General features: G+C 43.8%; 1 protein-coding gene across 1 annotated transcript; it reads right to left on the bottom strand.

Moving 5' to 3' along the window:
* Positions 1 to 26: 26 nt before the first annotated feature.
* Positions 27 to 27,716, bottom strand: WHAMM (WASP homolog associated with actin, golgi membranes and microtubules). The gene is made up of 10 exons (XM_066592662.1): positions 27,036 to 27,716; positions 22,786 to 22,959; positions 19,449 to 19,599; positions 11,739 to 11,908; positions 10,754 to 10,919; positions 8,820 to 8,992; positions 5,781 to 5,867; positions 5,557 to 5,652; positions 5,053 to 5,419; positions 27 to 1,639 (listed from the first exon to the last, which is right to left on the bottom strand). The coding sequence occupies exons 1-10, from the start codon at positions 27,594 to 27,596 to the stop codon at positions 1,359 to 1,361; spliced, it is 2,226 nt and encodes a 741-aa protein (XP_066448759.1). The 5' UTR covers positions 27,597 to 27,716; the 3' UTR covers positions 27 to 1,358.

The following is a 27,716-nucleotide window of genomic DNA, read 5'->3' as shown; positions in this document are numbered from 1 at the left end:
ATTAAAAGATGTATAAAAACATGGACTGAACATGATAGCGTTTTTATGCAAAGTTCTCACATAGAACAACTGTTGCATTGTTTTATATATAGTGTTGCAATTCAGAACCAGAAATCGGCAAGTTGTTGAAAAATAAAAAAAGCACATCCTGCATATATAAGCCAATAAATTTAAGATCTGCACCATGGCAGACACTGTCTAATCAACAAAATTAATCCAAAGCGGAATCCTAACAGCCATTTTATGAATTTAAAGTCTTAATAAATTTAGTAATTTGATTAAAGGCGTTACTGAGTTAGGCCTCATGTCCACGGGGAAAATCAGATCCGCTGCGGATTTGTAACGCGGATTCGGGCTGCGGATGCACTGTAATTGTCTTTTATTTTTCATGCCGGAGATCAATTGAGCTATGTGCTCTATGAGCTCCCGCACGCGTGATCCGCACTAAAATGGAGCATGTCCATTTTTTTTCATGCTCCAGGAATTTTTTAATTACCATCCGCGGGTCTTTATCTACCCGCGGGTGGTCAATGCAATCCTATAGGGCGCGGATCCGTGTGTGGGAAAAACGCTGCGGATTTTAATTCTTATTTTCTCCGTGGACATGAGCCCTTAGAGCATGGGGAGCTGGATTTACAGAAATCCTACAACATAACAAATAAGCATACACTTACCTCTTCCCGCTCCCGCACTGCTGCTCCGAGTTTCCTGTGTCATTACATTCATAGGCTGCCCCAGCCCCTTTACAGGATGCCAATGGCACTGCAGCCAACAGAGCTCAAGAATCGATCCCTGAGCTCTGTTATTGGCTGCAGTGCCTACGACATCCTGTAAACCAGGCAGGACTGAAGCCTGTAAACACAGGCGCAGCGGTCGGGACACAGCAGGAGCAGGGAGAGGCGAGTGGGCAGCTGGATTTAGAGTAGTTCTACAACTCAGAAAACCCATTTAAGTAGTGCATACAACTATCTCAGTCCGCTCTTTAGTGATGCATTTACATTGAGAGGCATCTAAATTACAAAATATTGCCAGTGCTTTTTAGATAAAGAAATCAAGTTGATACGGAAGACTCCACAGCATGTTATACTAGTCATTTCTGACTGAATGCATATGAGTAGCATGTAGACTTGAAGAACATATTGCTAGAATATGTTTGGCCTTTGAAGAAGCTACAACAGATAATACTTTTTGGGTAGTTGTAGAGGTTATCATACTCCAATTATGTTATTATCTTCTGGCCAATTGAGCAATTACCAATGGCTAAGTGAGGTCACACCCGATATGCTTCACTTAAAATGGTTAGATTACATTTCACACTTTTTGCCTTCATAAAATCAGGGAGATTTGTGTACCCTGCCTTAATTGTCCCAATCCCCACTAATACAGTCACTATTCTCCTCGTCATCTGAGTCAGCAGATACTTTTTTCATCCTCATCATCGCTGCTTTTATACTTCGCTCCAGTTCATTTTCAGGTTCCTTATTCACAGGATCCTTATGCACCTTCTTCAGTTTTACTCCTTGTCTTATGGCCATTAATATATTGTCTCTTGCGCTGGTGACTGAAACCTGCGGTATTTCAACCCTACGGAGAAGATTCTCACTTCGCTTCAGTGACGCCAACACCTCTTCCATGGAACCTAAAAACAAGAAATAAAAAAATAAAAGGAGTGAAAATCCTGTGTGCAAAGATCAGATGGAGACAATTTTACATCCATGCATATATTACTACTAGCGCACTGTAATACATCCTCATATATTACCATAAAGGTCACGTCACACAGTAGGTTCATAATAAAGACCATTTCCAAAACACACAAAATCACTGTCTACCATGTATATTTAGGAGCAACAATTCAAAACTGCGTGTCGTGTTCAGTCATGTTATTTCTAACGTATCAACCTCCAAGTTAAATATAATCCCCTGCCGTCGCCACAGTGGAAAATTTCCACCAGTAAAAAAGGAGGGGGGTGGTCAAGAGTAAATCGGAAAGTCTGTTTTCGTTAGGATAGGCTTGAATTTCAGTTAGGGTAGTTTCACAGGGTGATGGAGATATCACCGTGGGAAAATAGCGAGATGCGATTTTTGAGCGTCAGCGCTGCGCTTTCTTGCAAAGACTTCATTAATGCACAAATATAAACTTGCAAAAGCCTACAACGAGCTTCCACTTAAGAGGCCACCAAATTCAATAAGTAAACACAGGACTGGAATGAAAGCGTTTTAATGATAGTAAAGGGTGAACTAAGGAAATGTAGTCCTCCTCTGACAATACTGCGACAGGCAGAAAGAGCAAGTGGATTGTTTGTTTCCAAAGTTTTATATACCCACATTACAACACATGCTAAAAGTGGTCCCCGTTCACTTCTATGCACGGCTGGGCAAGTTGCAACATGTTAACTGATACTGTCTGCAGCTCTTCAACAATGATGCTGTGGATAGTGTTTGTGATGTTTTTCTTGAGTTCATACAGGGTATACAGATTATTGTCGAATACTTTCTGATTTAAATTCCCCCACAAATAAAAATCGCATATAGACAAGTCTGGGAAACGTGGTGGCCATAGACCCTCTTCCGTAAAAAACAGTTCATGAAGCCATGCCAGTGAGTCACGGGAGGTGAGGCATATTTTCTCATCTTGATGGAAAAAGCAGTACATTCCGTGTGTTAGGCCTCATGCACATAGGCGGGTTGGATTCCAGACGCAGGAGCCAGCAGCGGAATCTGATCCTGCTGGCAGCGGCATCTGCACATACCTGACCTCTCTCTTTTTCGGTACTGTGGATGGTGCACACGGCCTGCTGTTGGACATGTGCAGTAGTGTTTTTTTTTGGTTTTTTTAAAATTTAAACTCCTGCTTTTCTCGCAAAATCTGTGGCCCATCTGCAATGTCAATGCTCCGGAATCTGCAGCAAAAATCCGCCTGTGTGCATGAGGCCTTAGATGGTCGTAAAACTGTTCAAACGTGTCTAGATAAATTGCGGTATTCACAGTTGATTTGAAGAAAAAAAATTGGGCACACTATTTAAGCTCCTGACATTGTGCACCAAGTGTCAATTATGTGATCGTGCAGCGAGTTTCGGGAATCAGTTGGGGATTTTCAGAAGACCAGTATCTCGTATTCTGAGAATTCACGGGATCTGATAAATGAAAACACTCTTCACCCATTATAAAGTACAGCAATGGATCTACAAGTCCTCTGGCAATCAGGTGCAGTAATTAATATATTTAGCCTTATTGAGCTCTTTCAGCTCCTGGACATGTTATTCGGTATGGTTTCAGTTCCAGAGATTTCAGCACCGGACGACACATGGTTTGCAATACACCAACATGCTGGTCCCGCCTCAGTTGATTTTTGAGGGCTATTTCTCAGGGACAACTGGATTGACAGAGGCCCTGGTTTCTTCAGGTTTGGCACCATTTCTGAACCAGGCTCAGAATACAACATTTAGCAGGTGGTTTTGTGCCTGGGTACTTGTTAATGAAGGCCTCTTGCATTTCTTTAATTGATCTGCTTTGCACATAGCCTTCCACAAGCATTTGCTGTTGCAGGAAGAACACCATGGGGCAGATTTATGAACGCTGTCTAAAAGAAAATCTTTGTTGTCCAAAACAATCAGACAGCTATCATACGAGTGTGCTGGGGGGAAATCGGAGATGGGCTACTTTGCTACTTTTGCCCACCCTGTAGTAGTAACAAATGGTAGTGATGGCCTGGTAATGTATAATATTGGGAAAGCAAAGATACAAAATAGTGAATTTGTAGCACCAGGAGTGTTTGGAAACGGCTTGCCTCCCATATTTTATTAAAATAGCATGAACACTAGGCCCAGTCAAACTAGCGTGTTTATTTGGGTGCGATAGCAGTTAGCTTACTCAGTAGGGCACATGTATGACCACTGCTCAATTAAAAGTCATTGTGTTCATGCAGTGAGGAGCAAAGGAGTGGTGGCTCAGGACCACGGATTTAGTGATTGGTGGGGTCCTAGTAGTCAGACATGCATCACCTATCCTGTGGATAGGTACATATCCATTCTGGGACAGAGCCACAGCTTCTAATATGTCCAAAAATAGATTTTCCAAGTACAAGGTGATTCAACAAGAATGGTGGCAAAGCAAAGCTGATTACTTCATGCATGAATTGACATACAGCAGTCAGAATGACATGAAAACACAGAAGTATACTTCAAGTTCTTAATGCACCTTACAGATGTTCCATGTGGGCGCCGTTGGTGACACTAGCCGCCCTAAAACAACTTGCAGTGAAATTGATAAAGGATATGCTGGGGCGCATTTGAGCATAACTGGACTACTGACTCAACGTTGCCAGGTGACCAACAGCACCAACATCAAATATCTCTAACGTGCATTAAAACCTTCCTCTTTTTTATGTTATTCTGGCTGTTGTATGTCATTCATGTAGGAAGAAATCAGCTTTTGCACCAGTCTTCTTGAATCACCACATATTAATGCATTTAAGAAACAAAGAATCAGTCATTTCTTTTAACAGAAAAATCGCTCGCTCTGAATCAGAATGACGATTTATGTATTATAAAAATAGCAAATAGACAACGTTCAGCGCCTCATCCAAAGACACACAGCGTCCAAATAGATAAGTATGTTGGCACTCACCTGGTGCTCAGCGGATCCCCCCAGTTGGGATATCCGCCGGCACCTAGTGTCCAAAGTGGCTCATCACCCTCCTTTCACCTTAGTCCCCACAGCTGGAGAGGCGGCCCGGGAAGGAAAGCCCACTGGATAACCAGGGCTTGATACAAATGGATAACAAAGAGGAAAAAAGAAAAAATTTTCTCAGCGCTCCAAGGGTTAAAGGATTAGTATAGACCACAAGGTTCGTAGGTTTATATTAAACCAATGTCAAACATTGGTTTAATATAAACCTACGGACCTTGTGGTCTATACTAATCCTTTAATCCTTGGAGCACGGGGAAGATTTATTCTTTTTTTCCTCTTTGTTATCAATTTATGTATTATGCAATAACACCACTGTGAGTTATAATATCATGAAGTATTGCGAGTTTACTATTTCCTTACCCGAATGTTGGTTCAATTGGGTTTTTAATTTTCCTGGTGTAGTTTGATTTCTAGCATCTTCTTGCTGTTCATGCAGTTTTTGAGTTTCAGCTGATTGAACAAGGTGAACTGGACTTGACACAGAAGACCATGGTGGTAAAGGCGGAGGAGGGGGAGGAGGAGGTGGTGGTGGTGGTGGTGGTGGTGGAGGACACTGATCTTGCTTGGAAGGCTCATCACTGGGCAATCTACATTCACAATTTTGTTTCTGGACAGACACATCTGCTGAACTGCTCCGGGGCCCCTTTGCGGTCTCAGAAGGTTTTAAGCTCTCGGATAACCGTGACTGTATTCGAGAGGTTTTCAGTACAACACGAGATTCTTTTTTCTAGAGAATGAAAAGTTATAATACCAGAAAGTTTCCATTAAACAAATACGCTCTCCTCTAGCCTCAATTCATAATGTTTCATTCTACTCCGCAGAACATGACGGTGCACAACGTGAATGCTGCAATTTAATACTCACGTCTTTAAAGCCTTTTAATCTCTGTAGTGTTTTTTGACGTTCCAGATCAACCCATTCTTTCTTCTTTTTTTCCTCTTCTTTTTTCCTGTCTCTTTTCTGTAATGACACAAAGAACGCCGTTAAAGTGTCTCCCACACACTGTTAAATGGTACAGAAGCCTCCACATGCAACTGGGAGTTTGGCGAGAGATCAGAAAACAAACTATTCATAGACTCCATACTCACCATCTGTATAGAGTGATGCTGTTGAAGTCGCCTTTGTGTTTCCTGGTACTGCTGTAGTTTAAGCTCCTGTGTCTCTATGCACTGATCCTAAAGGCATTAACATGGACACAGAGTGTAAGAAACACAGAGTCGGTCAATGACACAAATGGTTTATTCGGTCCAGAATAACTGGGATCAACACTGTACATTGCAAAGAGCTCATTAAATCTCGCCGTTTTTAAGATCTCTGCTTGCAGTCATTAAATAGGGCCCTTTGATATTTATTTCCGTAAAATCTGTCCAGGTTATGTGCGGGCCACACCGGTGCATGGCTTGTTAGAATAAACCTCTCATAACTATACTGTAATGAGCTGTGCACCTGTGACCCCTTTCACTAACAAGGACGTATGTAATATATTAGAACTTCAAATGCTTACCTCGACTAGAATGGAGAGGGCTAGAGCTTAACCTTGGTATTATATTAAAGCCCTTAGCTTTAAAGTGATACCAGAAACAAAAGCTGTAGGTACAATATTCAGGATACGCTGCTCGTTTAATGTTGGAGAGCAAGGTGAAAAGTTTCACTTTCTGTGTCTATGTGTAGAGGAGGGGGAAGGGTGCATGTGACATCAGGAAGAAAGATCCCAGCCCATTAGGTCATCCCTCCTCTTGTTGGTAGAAGGGGTAGCGGGAGGCTTTGCAACAGATACATACGCGGTTGTCATCCTTAGGGCTCATTTTTTTCAGTGTACTTTATTTTTAAAATGCCGAGAGTTTTAAGCGTTGTTCATAGTGCTTTTTTTTTTTTTTCTTTACTTTGTTAGCCAGTAGAGTAAAAAGTTATTGTTCTCAGTAAGAGAAAAAGTAACAAAAATGAATCATTTCAAGTTATAATTTTACAAGCAAGCTATCTACACGGCTACGTTTTCTCTTACTGAGAATAAACAACTTTTCACTATTCACATTAATGCAAAATCTGGCCACAGCATTCTGGGCCAAAAAAACGACGACAACACATCAAGCAAGCCTGCACACAAATGGATTTGAATTTCGGAATCTGCGATCGACACCCACACGAACGATCCACTGCAATAGTCGCCGACTGGAAGGTATTAACTTTCGCAGATTCGAGCAGAAGTGTGGATGCGAATTGCGATCTTTTTGGAGCAGAAAAAAAAAAAAAACCGCTGCGGTCTATTTTAGCGTGGATTCCACACAGACGGGCTCCATTGGTCTCTATGGAAGTGTTCAAATCACAGTGCATCCGCAATTACATTGCCTTCACATAAGGGTTGACCAACTTTCTAATATGCTTGTGTTTTTTTTCTCGGACAGACAAAACACTGTGCATCTGCAGACATGCGTGTTGGAAACGGCTTGCATCAGCGATCGTCTGCAACCATTCACAATTCATTTCCGCGATGAATCGCAGGTCTTCCACTGCGGAAAACCGCTCACGAAATCCGACCCGTTCATGTGCAGACGGCCTTAAGGGTCTTATCTTTAAATTTTACTAACACTAATTTTACATGGGCAAACACAATATCGGCCCGATATCATGCTTGGAAACGTGCAATGTGAGGTGTTTTTTCCAGCCCCATTAAAAACAAGTACATTCTGCGATTTTTGGATTTTAAGTATCGCTCATGTATATGACCCCATTCAAAAAAACGGGATTCATATTCGTATGAGATTTGTGCGTCTTGCAACGCAAAAAAAACCCAAAAACTATAAATTTGGTGCTGCCAGAATCGTGCTGACCCAGAAAATAAATGTTATAACATTTATGTTACACACTGAACGCCGTACAAATGAAATCCAGAAAACTACTGACAGAATTTATTTTTTCCCCTAATCTCCCTTAAAAAAGTTATGTTTTACAATAGATTATATGTACCAAAAAATTATGTAATTAGAAAATACAATTTCTCCCGCAAAAAAACAAGCCTTCACATGGCTAGGTCGATGGAAAAATTAAAAAAAAAAAAAAATTGCCTCATGGAATGAGATGATGAAAGAGACAAAAAAAAAACAAAAAAAAAAAAAACAACACACAACTAAAAAATTAGTTGGCCACTAAGGCACAAACAGGCTTCGGCACCAAGGGATTGATCGGCTGGGGTGTACTACTTGGGAGCCAGTGCCAAAGGAGCATGCAGTTAGCTCTGACCCCTGTGTAGAGGCCAGCGCTCCTAATTGCAGGTGCAGCTTTCAACTCATTTTATGAGAACTGTGACTGCAATAAAGAGCACCAGGCACTACACAAGAGTCAGAGCTAACTTTATCTGCTTAGCTGCCAGGTGTATGGTGGCACCGACAGGAACACCCGAGCAGTGGAACCCTTTAAAGCCAAAATTTATGAAGTTAGCAGAGATTTATTGGTGCATTGTCCAAAGCAAATTTCATCATCCCATTTATATTTAATGAACAGAACACTAATTGTAGAGGGTAAAACGTGAACACACGATAAAGTACTGCTGGCCCATATGATTACAAGAATGGTGTAAAAAGTAAACAAGAAATCAATCAAAAATAGCAGTAATCTGAAGCTAAAGGCCCATTTACACACGATTAGCACTCAAAAGCCATCTTGTGTGTAAATGTGTCCATCTTATACGGTTCAGCCGAATAAATGTGAGTTTTGCCTGAAATCCATCGTTCAGCAGAACAGCTGATAAGCAGGACCGCATGCTGTGCTTTTGCACTGTCTCAGCTGTCAGTCCCTCAGCAGATCAAAGGGAATGTAATCAAGGAACAGCAGGTGGTCTGTTCCCTAAATACAGCTCCTGGAGGCTCATACCCTACCAATTGGTACTAATAGGCATTAGTACCAAGTAGTTTATACAAAATGATTGCTCAAAAGCCACCTTTTAAGCGATCATCTTTGTTATGTAAATGCACCCCAAGACTACCTGAGGCTACGTGTGCAGCTGCTGAACAATCATTCTAGCTGGTTAGATATTACCGAAGCTTGACTGATAAGTCAACCACTAATGTGGCTGTCATCTTTCACACCATTGTATGTTTTATGATCGGTATAACTTAGCATTTGTAACATACTTTTTTGTTCCTCAGTAATGCTCGCCTCGAGCAGATATTCCCCCGTTTTGACTCCAGCTGCTGCGCCTTTCTTCTGAGCACCGAGTATTTGTGATTGTTATTGGACTTCTCAAATGTCTGTAGTTCCTGAGGATCTTCACATGTGTCATAGTAGACAACCTCCTCCTCTTTTTCTGCAACCAAAACGCACTTGCTACATATTTAAAGGTGTAAATAATATTTTGTCGTCACTACAAATGTACCAAAAATGCAACAGTTTAACCTTCCCCTATGCCTTTTAAAAAAAAGGTGTTTAGGCCAAATGTAAGCTCAATTAAACCATGCCCAATAGGTCCTACCAACCTCTTCTCCTCCTTTCTGTCAGTTGTACTACTTTTTATTGGTAAGCGATGCTAGTGATTGCAGCCTGTAAAGCAGTGTGTGTAACACTTCGTTTTGCTCTACCCCTTTGCATCCCAAGTACTAGTATGACATTATTTCCCCCACACTGCACAGACCCCTAACTTCACCCAAGTTCTACTAGTTAATTATAGTACAAATGTGTAAGGTGCCTGCTACAGGATCCTTCGGTCTTGTATCCCACTTTCCCCAGGCATTGTTACCAGCTCTGGGGGTAATGTCGGGGCTGGTGGACTACACCGAAGAGTGTGCAATCAGATCAGCTTGATCACAACATTGAAGGAGTTATAAGGGGTTGTACCAGAATTAACAACTTTTTACAGGATAGGTGATAAAAGTCTGATCACCGAACCTGTCTTCTGCACCGCCCCCCCTGCTCCGCCCCCTTGTACGCGTCATCGCGTAGCTCCGCTCCATGACGTGTGCCGGTTCCAGCCTCCTGATGGGCTGGAATCGGCACGTGACGGGGCGGAGCTACGCGATGACGCGTACAAGGGGGCGGAGCCAAAACGCCGATGCTGCTGAACGGAGCCGAAGGGAGAAGACCGCACAGCGCAAGCGCGTCTAAAAAAGCAAGAAGACATCAGAATTAGACGGAACCATGGCGACGGGGATGCTAGCAACGGAGCAGGTAAGTGAATAACTTCTGTATGGCTCATATTTAATGCACGATGTATATTACAAAGTGCATTAATATGGCCATACAGAAGTACTTAACCACACTTGATTTCGCGAGACAACCCCTTTAATTCTGGTACAACCCTTTCAAAAGTCAAAATCAGAGTTCTTAGATAAGCAAAAGTGCAGCAGTTTACAACTCTCCTTCCTCTGGTGATTGTGTGGGCACAATGGTAGCACTCATGTGATTACCTTGACCAACAGTATGTCATGGTCTCTGACCTACCACAGGCTTTTGGAGTACTATTAGGCTGGCTTAACACAGGCAAGATATGAGAGTTGCGAGACGTAAAATATGAACCCCATTCTTTTGAATGGGGACATACACGAGTGAGGCATGTCCTATCTTTGTAATTAATCAAGACAGGGAAAATTCCTACCAATGTCCGGAGAGGGATGAGACTAGCCAGTCCTCATGTGAAAGTTATACAGATGCAAAAATAAGTTTCTCCTACATAAGTTGTGCATAAGATATTCAAGTTTATTCTTTAGATATTAAAAAAAATATATAAAATTAGGAGATGTACATGGCTATGAGCAAGAACTCTGAAGTTCGAAATGCGCAAGCAGGCTGCCGTTTCATGGGCATGATTTTTATGTGAAAAAGAAACGTGGACAGGTTATGTACACCTACTGTATGGAGGAGACACTCTGTTGCATCTATTTGCATATTAACATTGGGAATGGTTTCCATTGCATTTTTAACCAGGTGGTGTTACCAACCCTGAAAGTATATTCTAAACATATCCATATAATAGGCCTAGTATATGCCAAAAGCGTTTCCGTTCAGCATATACGCGAGTGCTATACAGTTAGAGAACATTGCAGTTTATATGACAAGAGAAGTTGATTATTACCTTTCATTTGTCTTCTTAGTGTGTTCACTTCTGTTATTAGCAACATTTCCTCATGTTTCAAAATCTCAAATTGAACATCATAGAGTTCTAGCTGTGTCTCATAGTATTGCAACTCCAGCCGATCCAAGCAGTCCATGGACCCATCACAGTTACTCAGACTTTCCATCTGTGAGATCAAGAGTAGATTTGTGAGGTTTTTTTGTTACTCCGTACTCAACGATACCTAGCGTAATGCATGTACAGTTATACATTTGTACATTTATGAACATAATATATAGAGAATACTTGGTTGCTTCATTACTGAAGAATCAAAATGCTGTTTTGCAGGGTGAACATGGTAGTCAACAATGTGTTCTCTTGTACTATCAACTCCCTAACTAATGTTTACCCCTGCAGTGCCACTAAACTCAGAGGTCTACTCTGTAGCGCAAGGACCACTGGAAGGTCTTTACTCTTACAGTAAGAATGGCACAAGTACTATACAAGTTCTGGGAGATGGGATTAGCTTGTTCAACTTCTCTCCAGTGGAAGGAAAGGAGCCATTTTTCAGTGCCACAAAAAATAAAATCACCTTAAATTTTAAGTCACAATTAATAATGTAAATTTTAAGAGCCAAAAGTGACCCCAGAAGTGGTCGAAACGTTGCGGTGTGCATCGTTTTAAGATGGAATAAAGGCAAGTTGTTTTACATCTAAGATGACCTGCTGCCGTCTACACTTTATTCTGCTGTTTGAAGAGAGAAAAGGAGTTCATTCTTATCGCGGCTGTGCAGAATACGCCTCCCCCGTACAAACGACGGATTTTTATTGGGAGTTGATTTTGAAGGTGCTGTTGGGATTGTAACTGTATGAACTACAAGTCCTTCCTTTACATTTCCAATTTCTCCTGAAGCCACCCATTGCTTAGTCTCAAAAAAATACGCAAAACGGTTTTGTTTTTTCCCCCCGAAAAGCTAAATGTGAAACCACCCTTATTGAGATCTTACACTCTGCTTGATATCTGCCCTCTTCCGATTCAGGCACAGCTCCTTTGATCTCATATGCTGAAGACTTTCTTTTGCCAACATGGACCTGATCCTCTCCAGTCTGGGCAATGCTGAAGCCCAAGTGGCTGCTCCAAATCTCCTTCCATCCAGCTCTATATGTTTTTGCATAGCTGTTGTAAAGATAAAAGGTCATCATCACTGGAATGCACAAGCTTCAAAACGGTTTCATAAATTTGTTTCCGATAGGGGTGTGAAAAAAGGCAAGATGAGTATGTATGTATATGGTGGCCACAGCGTTAGCTTGATTTTAAAGGGGTTGTCCCGCGGCAGCAAGTGGGTCTATACACTTCTGTATGGCCATATTAATGCACTTTGTAATGTACATTGTGCATTAATTATGAGCCATACAGAAGTTATAAGAAGTTTTTCACTTACCTGCTCCGTTGCTAGCGTCCTCGTTTCCATGGAGCCGACTAATTTTCGCCGTCTAATGGCCAAATTAGCCGCGCTTGCGCAGTCCGGGTCTTCTTCTTTTCTCAATGGGGCCGCTCGTGCAGGATGCCGGCTCCGTGTAGCTCCGCCCCGTCACGTGCCGATTCCAGCCAATCAGGAGGCTGGAATCGGCAATGGACCGCACAGAAGCCCTGCGGTCCACCGAGGGAGAAGATCCCGGCGGCCATCTTCAGCAGGTAAGTAAGAAGTCACCGGAGCGCGGGGATTCAGGTAAGCACTCTCCGGTGTTTTTTAACCCCTGCATCGGGGTTGTCTCCTTTAATTTTGAAAAATGCTTTGAACTGTCCAAAAACTTTTATTGCAGTTAAAGAGTCCATGTTGGGTTCTATCATGCCTTGGAAAGGAGTGTCTTGTTTGACATCTAACCCTAGGAGCATCAAAGAGAAGGTAGATTAATCTAAATGACTGGCCTTCATCTATCAATGAGGGGATTACTGAATATTCATGGTATTCAATCCCTTATCTCAGTGTCCACTTCTAAAGATGCTCTTAGATGGAACGATTATTGTTCAAGAAATTGTTTAACCCCTTAACGACTGCCCCTTCGGGAAACTACGTCCTCAGTGGGCTTTAATCCTAGAGGACTGAGCTCAGTGGGCTCAGTCCTAAAGTGGGCTTTAATCCTAGAGGACGTAGTTTTATGCGTCCTCTTAGGATTAATGCCCACTTGCCTGACGACGTGACAGCTCCATGCTGTCGGTGCCCGCAGGTAGCCGACAGCATGGAGCTGTCATCCCAGAATGCAGGCAATCCCCACCCGGCATTGCGATACCAGAACGCAAAACAGTAAATAAAACAGTGTAAAAATGTAGTAATTCAGCTGCCTTGATGGATCGGATCCATCAGGGCAGCTGAAAATACTCACCCGGCTTGTCCGCGGTGTCCCCCGAAGAACGGGTCCTCCCAGACCCGCAACCGGCCTTCTGCGCATGCGCGCCAGACGATGACGTCAGGCGCATGCGCAGAAGCCCGGGAGCCCCCGGCAAATTTGAAATCTCCTGGCTCCTGAAGGTAGCTGGGAACCAGGAGGTGTTACCGGGGACCGCTGTGAGCGGTCCCTGGGCACGCGATCGCCGCTATCCATTGGATAGCAGCGATCGCGAAAAAGTTTTAAAAGTTTCAAAAAAAAGTCAGTTTCACCTCCCCTCATGGATCGGATCCATGAGGGGAGGTGAAAATACTCACCTAAGTCGTCCCCGATGTCCCAGGACCCGAAATCCCCGTCTGCGCATGCGTGCCCGATGATTGACATCGGGCGCGTGCACAGATGGGCTCGAGCCCCGGGAAATTTAAAATCCCTCTGCTCCAGGCTGCCATGTGTAGCCAGGAGCAGAGAGATTATACCGGGGACATGATCACTGTCATCCAATGGATAGCAGTAATCATGTAAAGTAAAAAAAAGTGTAAAAAGTAAAAAAAAAAAAATGTAAAAAAAGTTTTTAAAAAAAGTTAAAAAAGCTTGCGTTTCATCTCCCCCCACAGATCATATCCGTGAGGGAGGATGAAATGACGTACCTAAGGCCCGCGGATTTATCCGCGGACCTTACCCCAGCTTCTGCGCACGCGGCCGTCGCCAAAATGGCAGGCGCATGCGCAAAAGCTGTGGATTGCCAGGATAATTTAAAATCTCCCTGCTCCTGGCTACAAAACTTAGCCGAGAGCCTGGAGATTTAACGGGGGGGGGGGGGGGGGGGGGGCCGCGGTGAGCGGTTCCTGATCACGTGTTCGCCGTTATCCAATGGATAATGGCGATCACGGGCTGCGGGTACCAGTGTCATCGCTAAGTGACGGTGCGGAAAATGCAAAAAAAAAAAGCACTGCGCATGACCGCCTGTGTGAGTAGGCAGTTATGCGCAGTACATTACGTGGCCGTACGCAGTGTCACGGCCAGCTCACAGCTGGGATCCGCTGCGGGCCTCCGCAAGCGGATCCTGCCTACGGCTGCACGAGCCTGGCTTTATTCAGACCGCTACCTGTAATCCGTAATTTACAAGAAGCCCCGAGAACGCTCGCCTTCCTGCAGTTCCAGGAGCACCTTGTTGAGCGTCTTCTGTGCGGGACCGCCGCACCTCATCAAGCTTACGGAGACTTACAGAGCACCACTTTTTACACCCCATACCCGCTATTGAGGCCACGAAATACCCCCAAAAAGCATGAGAGATGGGGGGGATACACTGTTTTATTGCCCCATGTACCCATCTCAACCAGCCTCCATAATTACCCCTGTCTTCGGAAATACCACACAGTTCACATTATTACTTTTATCTAAGATTTGGGGAACGCCGAAAAGGGCGCGGAGTGTGTGTGGGCAGGGGGGAGGGGGGGGGGGAATTTTAGGGAGTCAATTTTTATTCCGTACAAATGAACAATGGGGCCTGGAATTTATTCAGTTGTGCCCTGAAATCCAACGTGTGTTCCCTCCATTACAGGCCTTGCCATGTGTCCTTTAAGTAGATTAGGGCCACAAGGGGTATGTTTTTGAACACGGGACAAACGGGGGTATCCATTTTGGGGTGAAGGTCTTCATTCCTATGTACACTGTACAAAAAAAGGGAGTTTTTAAAATGACAAAATTGCCAAAAAAATGAAAATCGTAATTTTTTCCTTCTGCTTTGCTTAGATTTATTCAAATACTGTGGGGTCAAAAAATGCAGTACACCCCTAGATGAATTCACTAAGGGGTCTAGTTTTTAAAATGGGGTCATTTGTGGGGGTTCTTTATCGTTTTGGACGCTCAATGGCTCTACAAGTGGGCAATGGGGCCTGGAATTTATTCCGTTGTACCCTGAAATCCAACGGCTATTCCCCACATTATAGGCCTAGCCTTGTGTCCTTTAAGTAGATTAGGGCCACAAGGGGTATGGTTCTCAACACTGGACAAACAGGGGTATCCATTTTGGGGTGAATGTCTTCATTCCTATGTGTGCTGTACAAAAAATAACTGCTTTTAAATTGATACAACTGCCAAAAAAAAAAAGAAAATTGTAATTTTTTTCCTACTGCTTTGCTTAGATTTATTCAAAAATTGTAGGGTAAAAATACACAGTACACCCCTAGATGAATTCGTTAAGGGGTCTAGTTTTCAAAATAGGGTCATTTGTGGGGGTTCTCTGTCGTTTTGGCTGCTCAAGGGCTCTACAAGTGGGCAATGGGGCCTAAATCACCTTCATGCAAAAATTTATGTTCTGAAAGCCACCAACTACTCCTTACATTTTGGGTCCCGTTGTGCATCCAGACATAAGATTAGGGCCACAATGGGTATGTCTCTGAACACGGGACAAACAGGGGTATCCATTTTGGGGTGCAAGTCTTCATTCATGTGTGTGCTGTACAAAAAAGCTGTTTTTAAAAACGACAGAATTGCCAAAAAAAAAAAAAAACGAAAATCAAATTTTTTCCTTTTGCTTTGCTTGAATTCATTCAAAAACTGTGGGGTCAAAATGGGCAGTACGCCCCTAGATAAATTCGTTAAGGGGTCTAGTTTTCAAAATGGGGTCACTTATGGGGGTTCTCTTTGGTTTTGGCCGCTCAAGAGCTCTACAAAAGTGCTATGGGGCCTAAAACGCCTTCAAGCAAAATCTATGTTCTGAAAGACACCGACTACTCCTTTCATTTTGGGTCCCGTTGTGCATCCAGACATAAGATTATGGCCACAATGGGTGTGTCTCTGAACACGGGAGAAACGGGGGTATCCATTTTGGGGTGTAAATCCTCATTTTCATGGGCACTATAGGAAAAAAATATGTCTTTAAAATGACACATTTGCAAAAATATGAAATTTTATTTTTTCTCCTCTAAATTGAATTAATTCCTGAAAAAAACTGGTGGGGTCAAAATACTCATGACCCCCTCAGTGGATACATTAAGGGGTGTAGTTTTTTAAATGGGGTCATTTGGGCGGGGTATCTATTATTCTCACACTCATGACCTTTGCAAACTTGGCTTGGTGCAGGAAAACAAAGTGTTCCTCAAAATGCTGAAAAGTAATGTTACATTTGTACGTCCTATAAATGGTTAAAAAAAAAAAAAAAGTTTTTCAAGTGTGCATTCAGAATAAAGTAAACAGATGGAAATATATATCTTATCAAAAATGTGTACAGTATGTTTGGACATATTTGAGATATTACAGTTGAAAATGTGAAAACATGACAATATTGGAACTTTTAATAAATACACAAATTCTATCGGTCTATTTTTACAACCAAAATGAAGTACAACATGTGGCGAAAAAACAATGTCAGAATCACTTGGATATGTAAAGCCTTTACGGAGTTATGCTACGTTGAACGACGCATGTCAGATTTCCAAAATTTGGCTCCGTCACTAAGGCACAAACAGGCTTTGTCCCTAAGGGGTTAATTGGTCTAAACGTGAGCCAACGACTAAATCATGAATGATAATTGCCCATTTTTCGTTAGTTGTTCATTTTATGAAGATATAAAACCTATCGTTGGCTCGTTGACTTATTGTTCGGTTTAAACAGCAGTACTTGTATTCACTTATACAGCGAATGTAGAATACTGAAAGATTCTTGTTTGAACGAGCCAACGGTGTATCTGCCTGTCTAAACAACCTGCAAAACAGCGAATGAGCTAGCGGTGACAACACTTGCTCATTCAAACAATAATCTGCTTGTCAGAAAAGGACCAATTAGAGGTTTACCTAATGAACTCCTAGGCAGTTCTGAAACTTGAGTCAGGGATTGGAACAATAGAACAGGTCAATGTCAAGATGCATGAGCTTCTTAGCCTCTGGGAAAGAAAGACTTTAAAGACTTGTTGTAAGTTTTAGGTCTTCTGCATTTTTCTCCCACTATTTTATGACAGTTTGCTTGCATTATTAGGTCATTTTAGTTTTTTGGTGCTTTTTAAACCTTTTTGTAAGAACTGCTGCCTTTTGTATTAAAGTTTAAAACTTATTAAAAACAACAAGAAAGTTCCCCACACTGTTTAAGGTGCAAAAAACCAAGTGTCCAAAATCACTTTCAGTCAGTATTCATACATTACAGAATGCACTCCACTGGAAGCCAAAGGAATGGAATGGCAGTTGAAATGTGATCGCCACTTCAAGACTCTCGGACACAAGTACCAATCTGCTATGCCGATAGCTTCCTCACAAATAGAGCTGTCTGTTTCTATAGCCATCTGAGGAAGAAGTCAGGATATAGTGCAATAAAGCTATAGCAAGAAGAGAAGCATAGGTGCCTTTCATTGTACGAACGATATGCCCCGGAAGAAACTGTAGAAGATTTTGAGCAGAGGAGGACTCCCAATGTTGGATTGCTTTTATGTTGTTTTAACCATGTTTGTGTGTATAACAAAAGGGACTTGCCCATACTTCACTTGCTACCAAAGGTTTATTGCATTATATCCCATCTTCTACCTCCATACTAGAGATGACCGATGATTTTGGAAGCAGACAGGTGCAGTTGTGAGGAAGCTTAGAAGTAGAGAAGATTGATGCTTGGGTCCGGGATTCTTGGAGTGGTGATCTCTCCTCAACTGACATTCTATTCTTTGGTTTCAGGTGAAGCACAATCAGCAACACATGAAAAAAAAAAAACTTTTCTAAGTTTAGTCCATGGGGTTTTGGAACTTAAAGTCTTTGACAGAGCAGTGACTCAGTGTATTAGATTTTATAGCCCTTACCAGAAGTGGTGCATCACAGAAAGGGAAATCAAGAATTAAAAAGAATCACAGAAAATGGCCGTTACTTACTGACAGAGGAGTGCATATAGATGCATCCTCTTCTCACCATGCAGGTAGCTGACTACCAAATGGAAGAGCCAATAACAATTTGGTAGTCAGCTACCTGCATGGTGAGAGGAGGATGCATCTATATGCACTCCTCAGTCAGTAAGTAACGGCCATTTTCTGTGATTCTTTTTATTACCAGAAGTGGTGGGAGCAAGTATCTGGGAGTGTACAGACTGTATTGGGGTGTAATCAGTGCTCAAGTTCGCAATATAAGTGGAAGGTGGGCACGAGATTGATTGAAAAACATTAACCTCTTTCAGTTGGAGCCACATCCCATTCTGGGGAAGTCCACATGTGCCAAGGGCCATTTCTATATGGCATAATTATGAAATATTATGAGTCCAGTGAGCCCCATTCACAGATTCAAGACAGATGCTTTGTCCATTAAAGTCAACAGAGGCGACTATGCTTGTATACACCGATCTCCACTGAGAGTTAGGATAAAGTCAAGCAGTTTGGCTATTGAATCTGCAAATAGAGTACAAAGGCCCTAGTTAGAGATGAGCGAACATACTCGTTTCGAGTAATTACTCGATCGAGCACCATGATTTTCGAGTACTTCAGTACTCGGGTGAAAAGATTCGGGGGGGGGGGGCGCCCTCTCTCTCTCCCTATCCCCCCACTTACCCACAGCACACCCCGAATCTTTTCGCCCGAGTACGAAAAAGGGGCGTGGCCGAGTAGGTTCGCTCATCTCTAGCCCTAGTCTTTGTAATAGGCAAGGGTCCCAGATGTGGTATTTATGGCATATCTGTTTTAAACCAAGATGGGGATTAACAAGAAAAACTTACAATTTTAATTTTTAACTTGGCAGATCTAGAAATATGCTAATTATCTCATATCAACAAGACCAGAGACTCTTGTTGATAGGAGATAAGAGTAACCCATCTGTAGACAGTTCAAAAACTGCTAAAGTCACATATAGGTCAATAGCAAGTTATAAAATGCACTACAAAATAGTGCTCTTTGTGTGTCATTTTCCTTTATTTTTGGGAAAATTACCTTTTTTTTGCCCCTATAAAAAGAAGCATACTCCATAAACATCATTGTTCGTTTTTTGCCATTTGTTGTGTGTAAAAGGTGATTGTTCAGTGGTTCACAAACTATTGAGACCAACGATTGAGTGAACGGAAAACACAACCAAACAAAACACACATGTAAAAATGTAAACGCTTGGTGCGTGCAAGTGGATGCCGCTTGAAAACAAACAACTCGCTCATTCCAACAATGAATTGCTCCATGTAACAAGACGCTAGGATAACTTTCTGTAGCGGTTTATCATTTCAATCCCTTCTGCTGCGTTACTGTAACAATAGCTCTTTAACAGCTTAGATAACTGGTCGCAGAAGGTTCGCACAGACAAGTTAAACTTTGCCACATATGTAACTGCTATACTGAAAATAAGCTTGCACTAAATATAAGTGTACTTATCTTCTCTTACCGGTCAGGGCCTTTGAAGTCTCCTTAAAATAATTCACAGTTATATTTTGTATAGAGCGCTCAGCCTCTTCTGCAGTTGTGTTCCATTTATCAGCCTCCTTTTGCAAAGCCTCAACGCGTTTTGGGCCCAAATCATCTATTTCCAAGGATTTCTGTGCACAAATAAAAATAAAAATTCATGCTGAATATTTTTTACATTTTTGTGCACTTGGGGATAGATCTTGTGTAAGCCTTCTGTCATATGTACAAGTCTGGATTATCCACTGATTTATACCTCCGACAGAAGGCTTCAATGTATACCACTGTGCTGCCTGTATAACCATTGAGTGGCATGACTTGCCATTAATACCAATGGAAATAAGTGTATTGTATATCCTCTGGATACTGGTTGGATCAGTGTTACCATTTATACCCTAAAGCCCAATGCACACAGAAGAGCCCTCGCAAGGAGCATGTTCAGTAGAACGCAGAGGCCGTACTACTCCATCATGTGCTATCCTCCACTAAAGCAATCAGGATCGTGGGGTCCTGGCAGCCAGCCTCTCACTGGTCAGAAAGGGATCCTAGTCATATGCCATCATCTTTGTAACGGGAATAACACTTTAACCAGTCACCATTTTGACTAAGACTGGTTTCATGGCTCCAGCGCTGGTTATTTTCTGGTTACCTCTTTTAGGGCTCACTCACACAGGCATATGGGGGCTGTGTATCACACACATTTTTCACACGTGCAGTACACAATGTATATAATAGGAGTATAAGAGGAGTAATAGGCATCAAAATTAGACCTGCTGCGTTTTTCTTCACGTGCATAATATACATATGGAAAACAAAAGACACACGTCTGAATGGCCCAATGCAAATCCATGGGCTTCTAGGACTTTGTATTAGGGGCTCATGTAATATGCAGCCCAATGTGCCAGTGTGAGTGAGCCCTTTAATTGCATAGGGCAGAACTGTAGGAGGAATTATGCAGGATGGACACCTCTTTGGTCTTTGCCACATAGATCTGGCCCTGTCAGTATTTTAGATGGGATGGAAAAAGCACTGAGTGTGAAAGCAGCCTAAGGTCGGTTTCACACTGCCAAGAACCTCACGCAGGTTTGGTGCGTCGCGAGACTAATTAAACCTTGCACAAATACAAACCCCATTCTTACAAATTGGGAAAAAATCGTGGCATGTCCTATAATTCTCGCATTCCTCAGAACGCATTGCCCTTTACCTATAACGGGAAAGTAAAAGACGGTGCATGCTGTGCAATGTGCACGCAAGTGCGATGTGAGGTCTCCCAAGGGTAAACAATAGGAAACACTTACCGATCCTCCAAAGCTCCTGAAAGCCGTGCTGGAGGATCGCTACTTCACAGATGTGATGGGAGCTGTTTTTGCCAGAAAAACGCCTCCCATCGGTGTGAAATCACAAGTTGGTGAGCGTGATATCAGGACCAGTTTCTCAGCCCGGTATCATGCTTTCCTGTGTGTGGGTAGCTTAAAGGGGTTGTCCCGCAAAATGAAGTAAAGGTAAACACTTCTGTATGGCCATATACATGCACTTTGTAATATACATCGTGCATTAAATATTGGCCATACAGAAGTTATATACATACCCCCCTGTGTTGGCGTCCCCGTCTCCATGGCGCCGACCGAATCCTTCTCCCGGCTTGATTAGACGCGCTTGCGCAGTCTGCCTCTTCTGTCCCGTTGAAGGGGCCGCTACAGCATGCTCGCGCCGCACAGCTGGTCTGCGTATGCGCGTCTAATCGAGCCGGGAGAAGGATTCGGTCGGCTCCGTGGAGACGGGGACGCCAACACAGGGGGGTAAGTATATAACTTCTGTATGGCCAATATTTAATGCACGATGTATATTACAAAGTGCATTAATATGGCCATACAGAAGTGTTTACCTTTACTTCATTTTGCGGGACAACCCCTTTAAGGCTACATGCACAAGAGCGCATGTTTTGTGCGTTGCAAGATGTACAGAGCTTGTGTGAATGTGAACCCCATGCTTTTGGATGCAATGTGATGTTTCCCAATGAAGTCAATGGGAAACACTTGCCTTCCACAGAAGTGAAGCAAGTTTTTTTTTTTATATTCAAAGACTGCTCGCACCTGTGTGTGAAACGCACGGAAAGCACGATATGGGGCAGAGTTTCCCAGCCCGGTATTGTGCTCCCCTTCATGAATGTAACCTCAGATAGCCGCTGCAAAATATATTCTCAAATTACTGGTCCAAACACAGAAATATTGTGTCATTTGTCCAGTCAAAAAACGAAACAAAATGAAATGGAAGCAAAGACTTTTCCTTTAGCGCTCCTGCCTACGGACGGATATTTGCTGCAGAATACGCGGCAGGTGCCTGCACCTCGGATCCAGAGCAAAGAGCCCATAGCATGCTATAGGAAGGAGAGGGGAAAAAAAATAAAATAAACCGATTCTCCCTGCATACTTGCAGAAACCAATTGTGGTTTGCGCCAGTGGAGAAAAATCACACCATGCTCCATTTTTGTGTGGACGGCTTCCATTGAAGTCGATCTAAGCCATCCGATTCGTGGCTCTTCTGCAATGACATTACAGAAAGGTTACTAGGCCATGACGCGGAAAAAGATCGCTTTTAAAGAAAAAAAAAGATCTGTACTGCCCATGTCTGACGGCTCGCCGTGCAGACCATCCGCAGTACAAAAGAAAAAGAAACTAAACAGGTACGCATGGATGATGCTGCCAGCAGAGCCGGATTCTGCTTGCGGAATCTGGCTCTGCAGGGTGCTGGGGGCCTTAAGCTCACGGGAACCAATGGTAATAAAAACGGGTCCATTTCTTTCTCTTTTATTTGTTTTTCTCCCCCAAAAACAGAAAAGAGACATGGGAAGCCCTAACGGAGCCTGAGAGCAGGTGTGAAAGGGTGCTAATGATGTTCTCTAAACAGGTGTAATATTCCTCAATGACATCCAGTGATTATCACAGTGTTCAATAATTACGAAGACAAATGAAGATGAAAGATGCGCACAAGGTGTAATGTACGCCAAAAACCATTACAGACAAACGGACATTATAAGAAACGGATATTCTCAGATTTCTCCGATCTCGCTGAAGGCATTTGTCTCAGTGACAACAGTGTCTTTCAGACCGCGTCACTGAAATGACGGGAGTTTTTTAAGATAAGAGTAAAAACGTGCATTGTAGATGTGAAATTCAATAAGCTGCGGCTGCACTTGGACTGATACAATTGCAAGTATAAATCACTCTGACTATAATTGGTTCAAAGTACTCTGTAAACAAAGCCCTTGAGGATTTCCAATAGACAAAGCTTAAAAACAGATAAAAGAAGTCATTCCCTACCAGTATCTCCAGCTTGTATAATACTGCGAGCTCTCGCATATCCCTGAACGGCTGCAGCAAGTATAGGTGGAACTGGGTTGCCACGGTAACTAACTCCATAAAAGCTTCATCTTCTTGCCCATAAACTTTAAGTAAAGACATCATTTTATCTGCATTTTTGTGCTGATGAAGAATCTAAAAAAAAAAAAAAAAAGAAGACATTAGTATTAATATCTTAGATCTTAAATGTCTACTTTTTGCTGTCTCACAGAATAATACAGGCAAGGCAAAAAAAAAAAAAAGAAAATCAGCCTGGTACCCCTCAGATGAAGGCTGCCTAAAAGAAAATCTTTGTTGCACATAGCAACCAATCACAGAGCAGCTTTCATATCTTAAACTGCCGAGGGAAATGAAAGCTGCGCTGTGATTGGTTGCTATGAGCAACAAAGATTTTTTTTGTTTGGCAGCTTTCATCAGTATGGTGTTGGGCTACTTTTCTGCAGGCCACCAGGTATCATAACATTAGGGCTCCATAGAGCAACTACAGTGTTATGTTATGGTCAGATTCAGATGAACATATTGTCTGTATTACAGAATGCCCAAGCCAAACCATGGGTCTACGGATCCAAACTCAAAGGCATCTATGTAGTACACCACTACACCCCTGTACAGATCAATGCTGAACCAGTATTGTGTGCATACTATGCTCAAACACAGTATTTGGGCAGTACTTGTGCGCCCAAACCAGGGATGGAACCTACTGAGAAAGTCTACGGCAAGATTTTCACCTCTTCCATATTACGGACACACTCCTAGTGTCGGCTTACAAATACTGATGCTAAACTCTGACCCAAAACTGTTGTGTTAAAATGGCCTACAATGTTCAGAAGGGGCCTGGACACCTTTTCAGAGAACTCCCCATCACCCCATCCTCACGCAGAGAGTTCCACAGTCTCACTGCTCTTACAGTAAAGAACCCCCTTCTGTGTCGGAGCAGAAACCTTCTTTCCTTCAGTTCTGACGACCTCCCAACAGGTCATGATTTCAGGATTCACCACAGGTGTTAGTTATAGGATATCCTGAAATCATGACCTACGTAGAGGATGCCCCTGTTATAGTCCTTGGGATACATAGATATATTGACCTCTGATATATCTATATATAGTTATTAGGTCGCCCCTCAGTAGCTTTTTTTCTAGTCTTTTTATACCCCTAATTTTGCTCATCTTTGTGGGTAGTCTGTAGTCCATGCATTTCATTTATTACTTTCGTTGCCGCCTTAAGCTCGGATATGTCCTTCTTGACTACCGGTGCCCAAACCTGTACACAATATTCCATATGTGGTCAAGAGGTAAATGTTTGGATGGTTAGCCCGTAGAACAAGAGGTTATTGCTCTCAGTAGGGCTAATTTCACACGGGCGACTGCAATATTGGGCTGTGAAACTCAGCCGATATGGCGCTCACCAGCATGCGATGTCCCCGCGGATGTGAGGAGTTTGTGTGTTAAAACGGCTTTGCATCATTTCAGGGAAGTGGCAATTCTCAGCCTCATCTAAATGGGTAAACCTCGTATCAAACTTGTGTGGCACTCGCTCGCTGTGCGTTGCCGGCCCCATTGAAAACAATGGGCGATGCGTTGTGAGGAAACGCCTAAAGATAGGACATGCCACAATTTTTTCCCGTGCTGCGATGCAGGAAGAAGAGCATATGTATGACCCCCCCATTCAACAGGGGTTCATATTCGTGTGTCTTGCACTGCACAAACCTCGCACAATTTTCTCGGCTGTGTCAGAATGGCCGTAGGACTCCGACACACCTGCTGCGTGCCAGTGTTGCGCCCAAGCCTGTCCACATACTGTCCTATACATTAACATAAATTTGCATGTCCTAAAACCTGTCCATAATCTGAACAAGAACAGGACTTGCGAAGAGGTTTTTTTCACGCCATTAGTCAACATAAAACAGGCGAGTGTGTATAGCGCTACAGCCATTAATGGACCTGGATGCTGTCCGGACTGCTCCCATGCTATTCACATGCAGCAAGGGACATGCCTGTCACATGCAGTCATCACACACTCGTGTGAACGAGCCCTAAGGCACCATACACTAAGCTTTCTGTGTCCTCCACTGACCATAGGAACCTGCGGGTCATTAACCAGGTCCTGGAATACCCTTTTAGGGGGGGGGGGGGGTGTCATCTAAGTGCAGGCAATTTTTTAAAACTGGGTGCAATTGCAGCTTCCTTGATCATCTCGGTCTTCATTTACAAACAGCTGCCATGCCAGGAGAACGGCTGGCACACGACCCCTGCAGCAGCCGGGAGTAGGGTTCACAAAGGAAGGGCGCTACCTCTGTGACGGCATTGGCCCTCCATGATATAATCACGGAGGGACTATGGGTTGCCATGGCAACAGGATACCTACTAGTGTCATGGCCTATGAGCAATGCTGTAAGGGATAAGGCATTGCAGGACAATGCATTATCATAGCTGTTAGGCCTCATGTCCACGGGCAAAATATGATTTAAGATCCGCAGCGGATCTCCCGCATGCGGATCCGCATCCCATAGGGATGCATTGACCACCCGCGGGTAGATAAATACCTGTGGATGGTCAATAAAAGGGATTTTAAAAAAAATGGAGCATGAAAAAATCTGGACCATGCTCCATTTTCGTGCGGGTCTCCCGCGGGGACGGCTCCCGCGGGCTTCTATTGAAGCCCATGGAAGCCGTCCGGATCCGCGGGAGACCTAAAATAGGAATTTAAAAGAATTTACCCATCCGGAGCGGACCGGGAAGGTCTTCTCTTCCTCACGGCCGCATCTTTCTTGCTTCGGCTCGGCGGATGTGCCCGGCACGTCGGTGACGTGCCGGCGACGTGCCGCCGGCGTGACGAATTCATCCACCGGCCGAAAAAAAAGATCCGGCCGTGAGGAAGAGCAGACCTTTCCCGAACCGCTACGGATAGGTAAATTCTTTTAAATTCTTATTTTCAGCGCTCATGTCCGCGGGGCAGGAGGGACCCGCTGCAGATTCTACATGTAGAATCCGTAGCGGGCCTGATTTTCCCCGTGGACATGAGGCCTTACGGTTTAGGTCCCCTACACAAACATAAAAACAATGCTTTAAAAAAAACAAACAAACAAAAAAAAACCACTTGTGCACTTCCCATAAAATGAAATATATATAAAATCTCATATATGATATCATTGTATCTGTAACTACCTGTACAATAAATTGAACAAGTAGTTATGGATATGATGATACTAAATAGAAAAAAAAAAAAACTGTCAGTGAGGGTGATCAATGAGTGGAACAGGTCACCACGGGAGGTGGTGAGTTCTCCTTCAATTAGAGGCTGGGAGTTGGACCCGATGACCCTGGAGGTCCCTTCCAACTCTACCATTCTATAGACATACCATTTATACTACAAGGTAATAATTGTAAAAAAAAAAAAAAAAAAAAAGCAGAGGCAAAAATGCGTATTTTGTTTGTTTTGCCCCCCCCCCCCCAAAAAAAAACAATAACGTGATCAAATGTGTGGTATATACCACAAAAATGTACCAATAAAAAAATACAGCTACTCACACAAAATACAAGCTCACACAGAGCTGTCCATGGAGAAATAAGAAGAAATAAAACATATGGGACTTTGAATTCAAATGATGTAGAAAAAAAAAAAAAAACTTCCAAAACCATCACACTTCCTGCCATACGCGGTCTCTGCCGGCTAACACAGAGCAGTAGAACGCTGCCAGTCGTCTACGGTTTACAGGTGTGCGAATAAAAATATTTGCATGTCTGAATGAACACACTGGAATGAAGTCTTCGGCGCGAGCTCTACCATCCCAGCGTCAGACAGACCTCATTCCCACAGCCGTATACATGGATCACGGAACATTGTACCGCCGTGGGAGCCGGCTACTGTCCCGTATGACAGCGGGCGCACTGCTGTGACCGCGGATCTATGTGCGGTGCGACTTGTTCCTATTTCTATAATCACCAATGTATTGTGCATGGAGGCGTTGAATACGCTTCCATAGAGCACATTGGGGCGGTACGCAGGGAATACGCAAATCAGAGCATGCTGCGGTTTTTTAGAGGCACGCGTACACAACACGCATATGCTCATGTGATCGGATCCGTGTACTTTCACGGACGCCATTCGCCGCGTAGTAAGCGCTTAGTAATAGGTGTTGTACAGGTGGCTATCCCCCTCCGATGACCTCTCCTACAGGGTCAGCACCACCAGCTAGGACTACAGGCCCGCACCGTCCGCAGCTGCTCCTTAGCCCGGCACACTTGCTCCTCCAGGCTCTTCCTCCGGAACTCGGCCAGGTTCTCGAAGTACTCTTCATGGTCCTCCCCGTCTTCCGGGAACAGCACGTCCAGCACGATCCGCCGGCCGCACTCCTCCACGGCGGCGCCCAGGTAGCACTCCAGCGCCCGGCACACGGCGTCCAGCTCCTCCGGGCTGCCCTCCCAGGACGGCGCGTTGGGGAACAGCAGCGTCCATAGGCTGCCCGCGGGCTGCTGCTGCGCCGGGAAACAGGGGAAGCTGGGCTCCAGGCGGCTGCACACGGAGCGGAGCTGCCGGTGGACGTGCTCCAGGTCCTGCACGCTGTACAGCCCGGCCCAGCTGCTCTGCTCCCCGTCCTCGCCCTCCCGTCTCTTCCTCTGCTGCGCCGTCCGGTTATGGCAGGTGACGGCGAACCTGCAGTCCACCTGGTTCCAGGCCACGATGAAGCCCAGCTTGTAGCGCTCCGGCTCCTGGAAGAGGTTGGGGCGCACCGCCACCCAGCCCTCCAGGCTGTCCATCCTGTCCGCGTCCATGGCCGGGACACAGCCACGTGACCCCACCAGTCACCTTAGACCCCGGCGATCATGGCCGCATATAAACATGACCTCAGCCGGGACTTTCCTGCGCACTTCTCATTGGTCAACGAAGGGAAA

Source organism: Eleutherodactylus coqui, chromosome 2 (assembly GCF_035609145.1).
Source record: "Eleutherodactylus coqui strain aEleCoq1 chromosome 2, aEleCoq1.hap1, whole genome shotgun sequence".
Lineage (NCBI taxonomy): Eukaryota > Metazoa > Chordata > Amphibia > Anura > Eleutherodactylidae > Eleutherodactylus > Eleutherodactylus coqui.
Note: the sequence above shows the minus strand (reverse complement) of the source record. Positions and strands in the feature narration are given on the sequence as shown.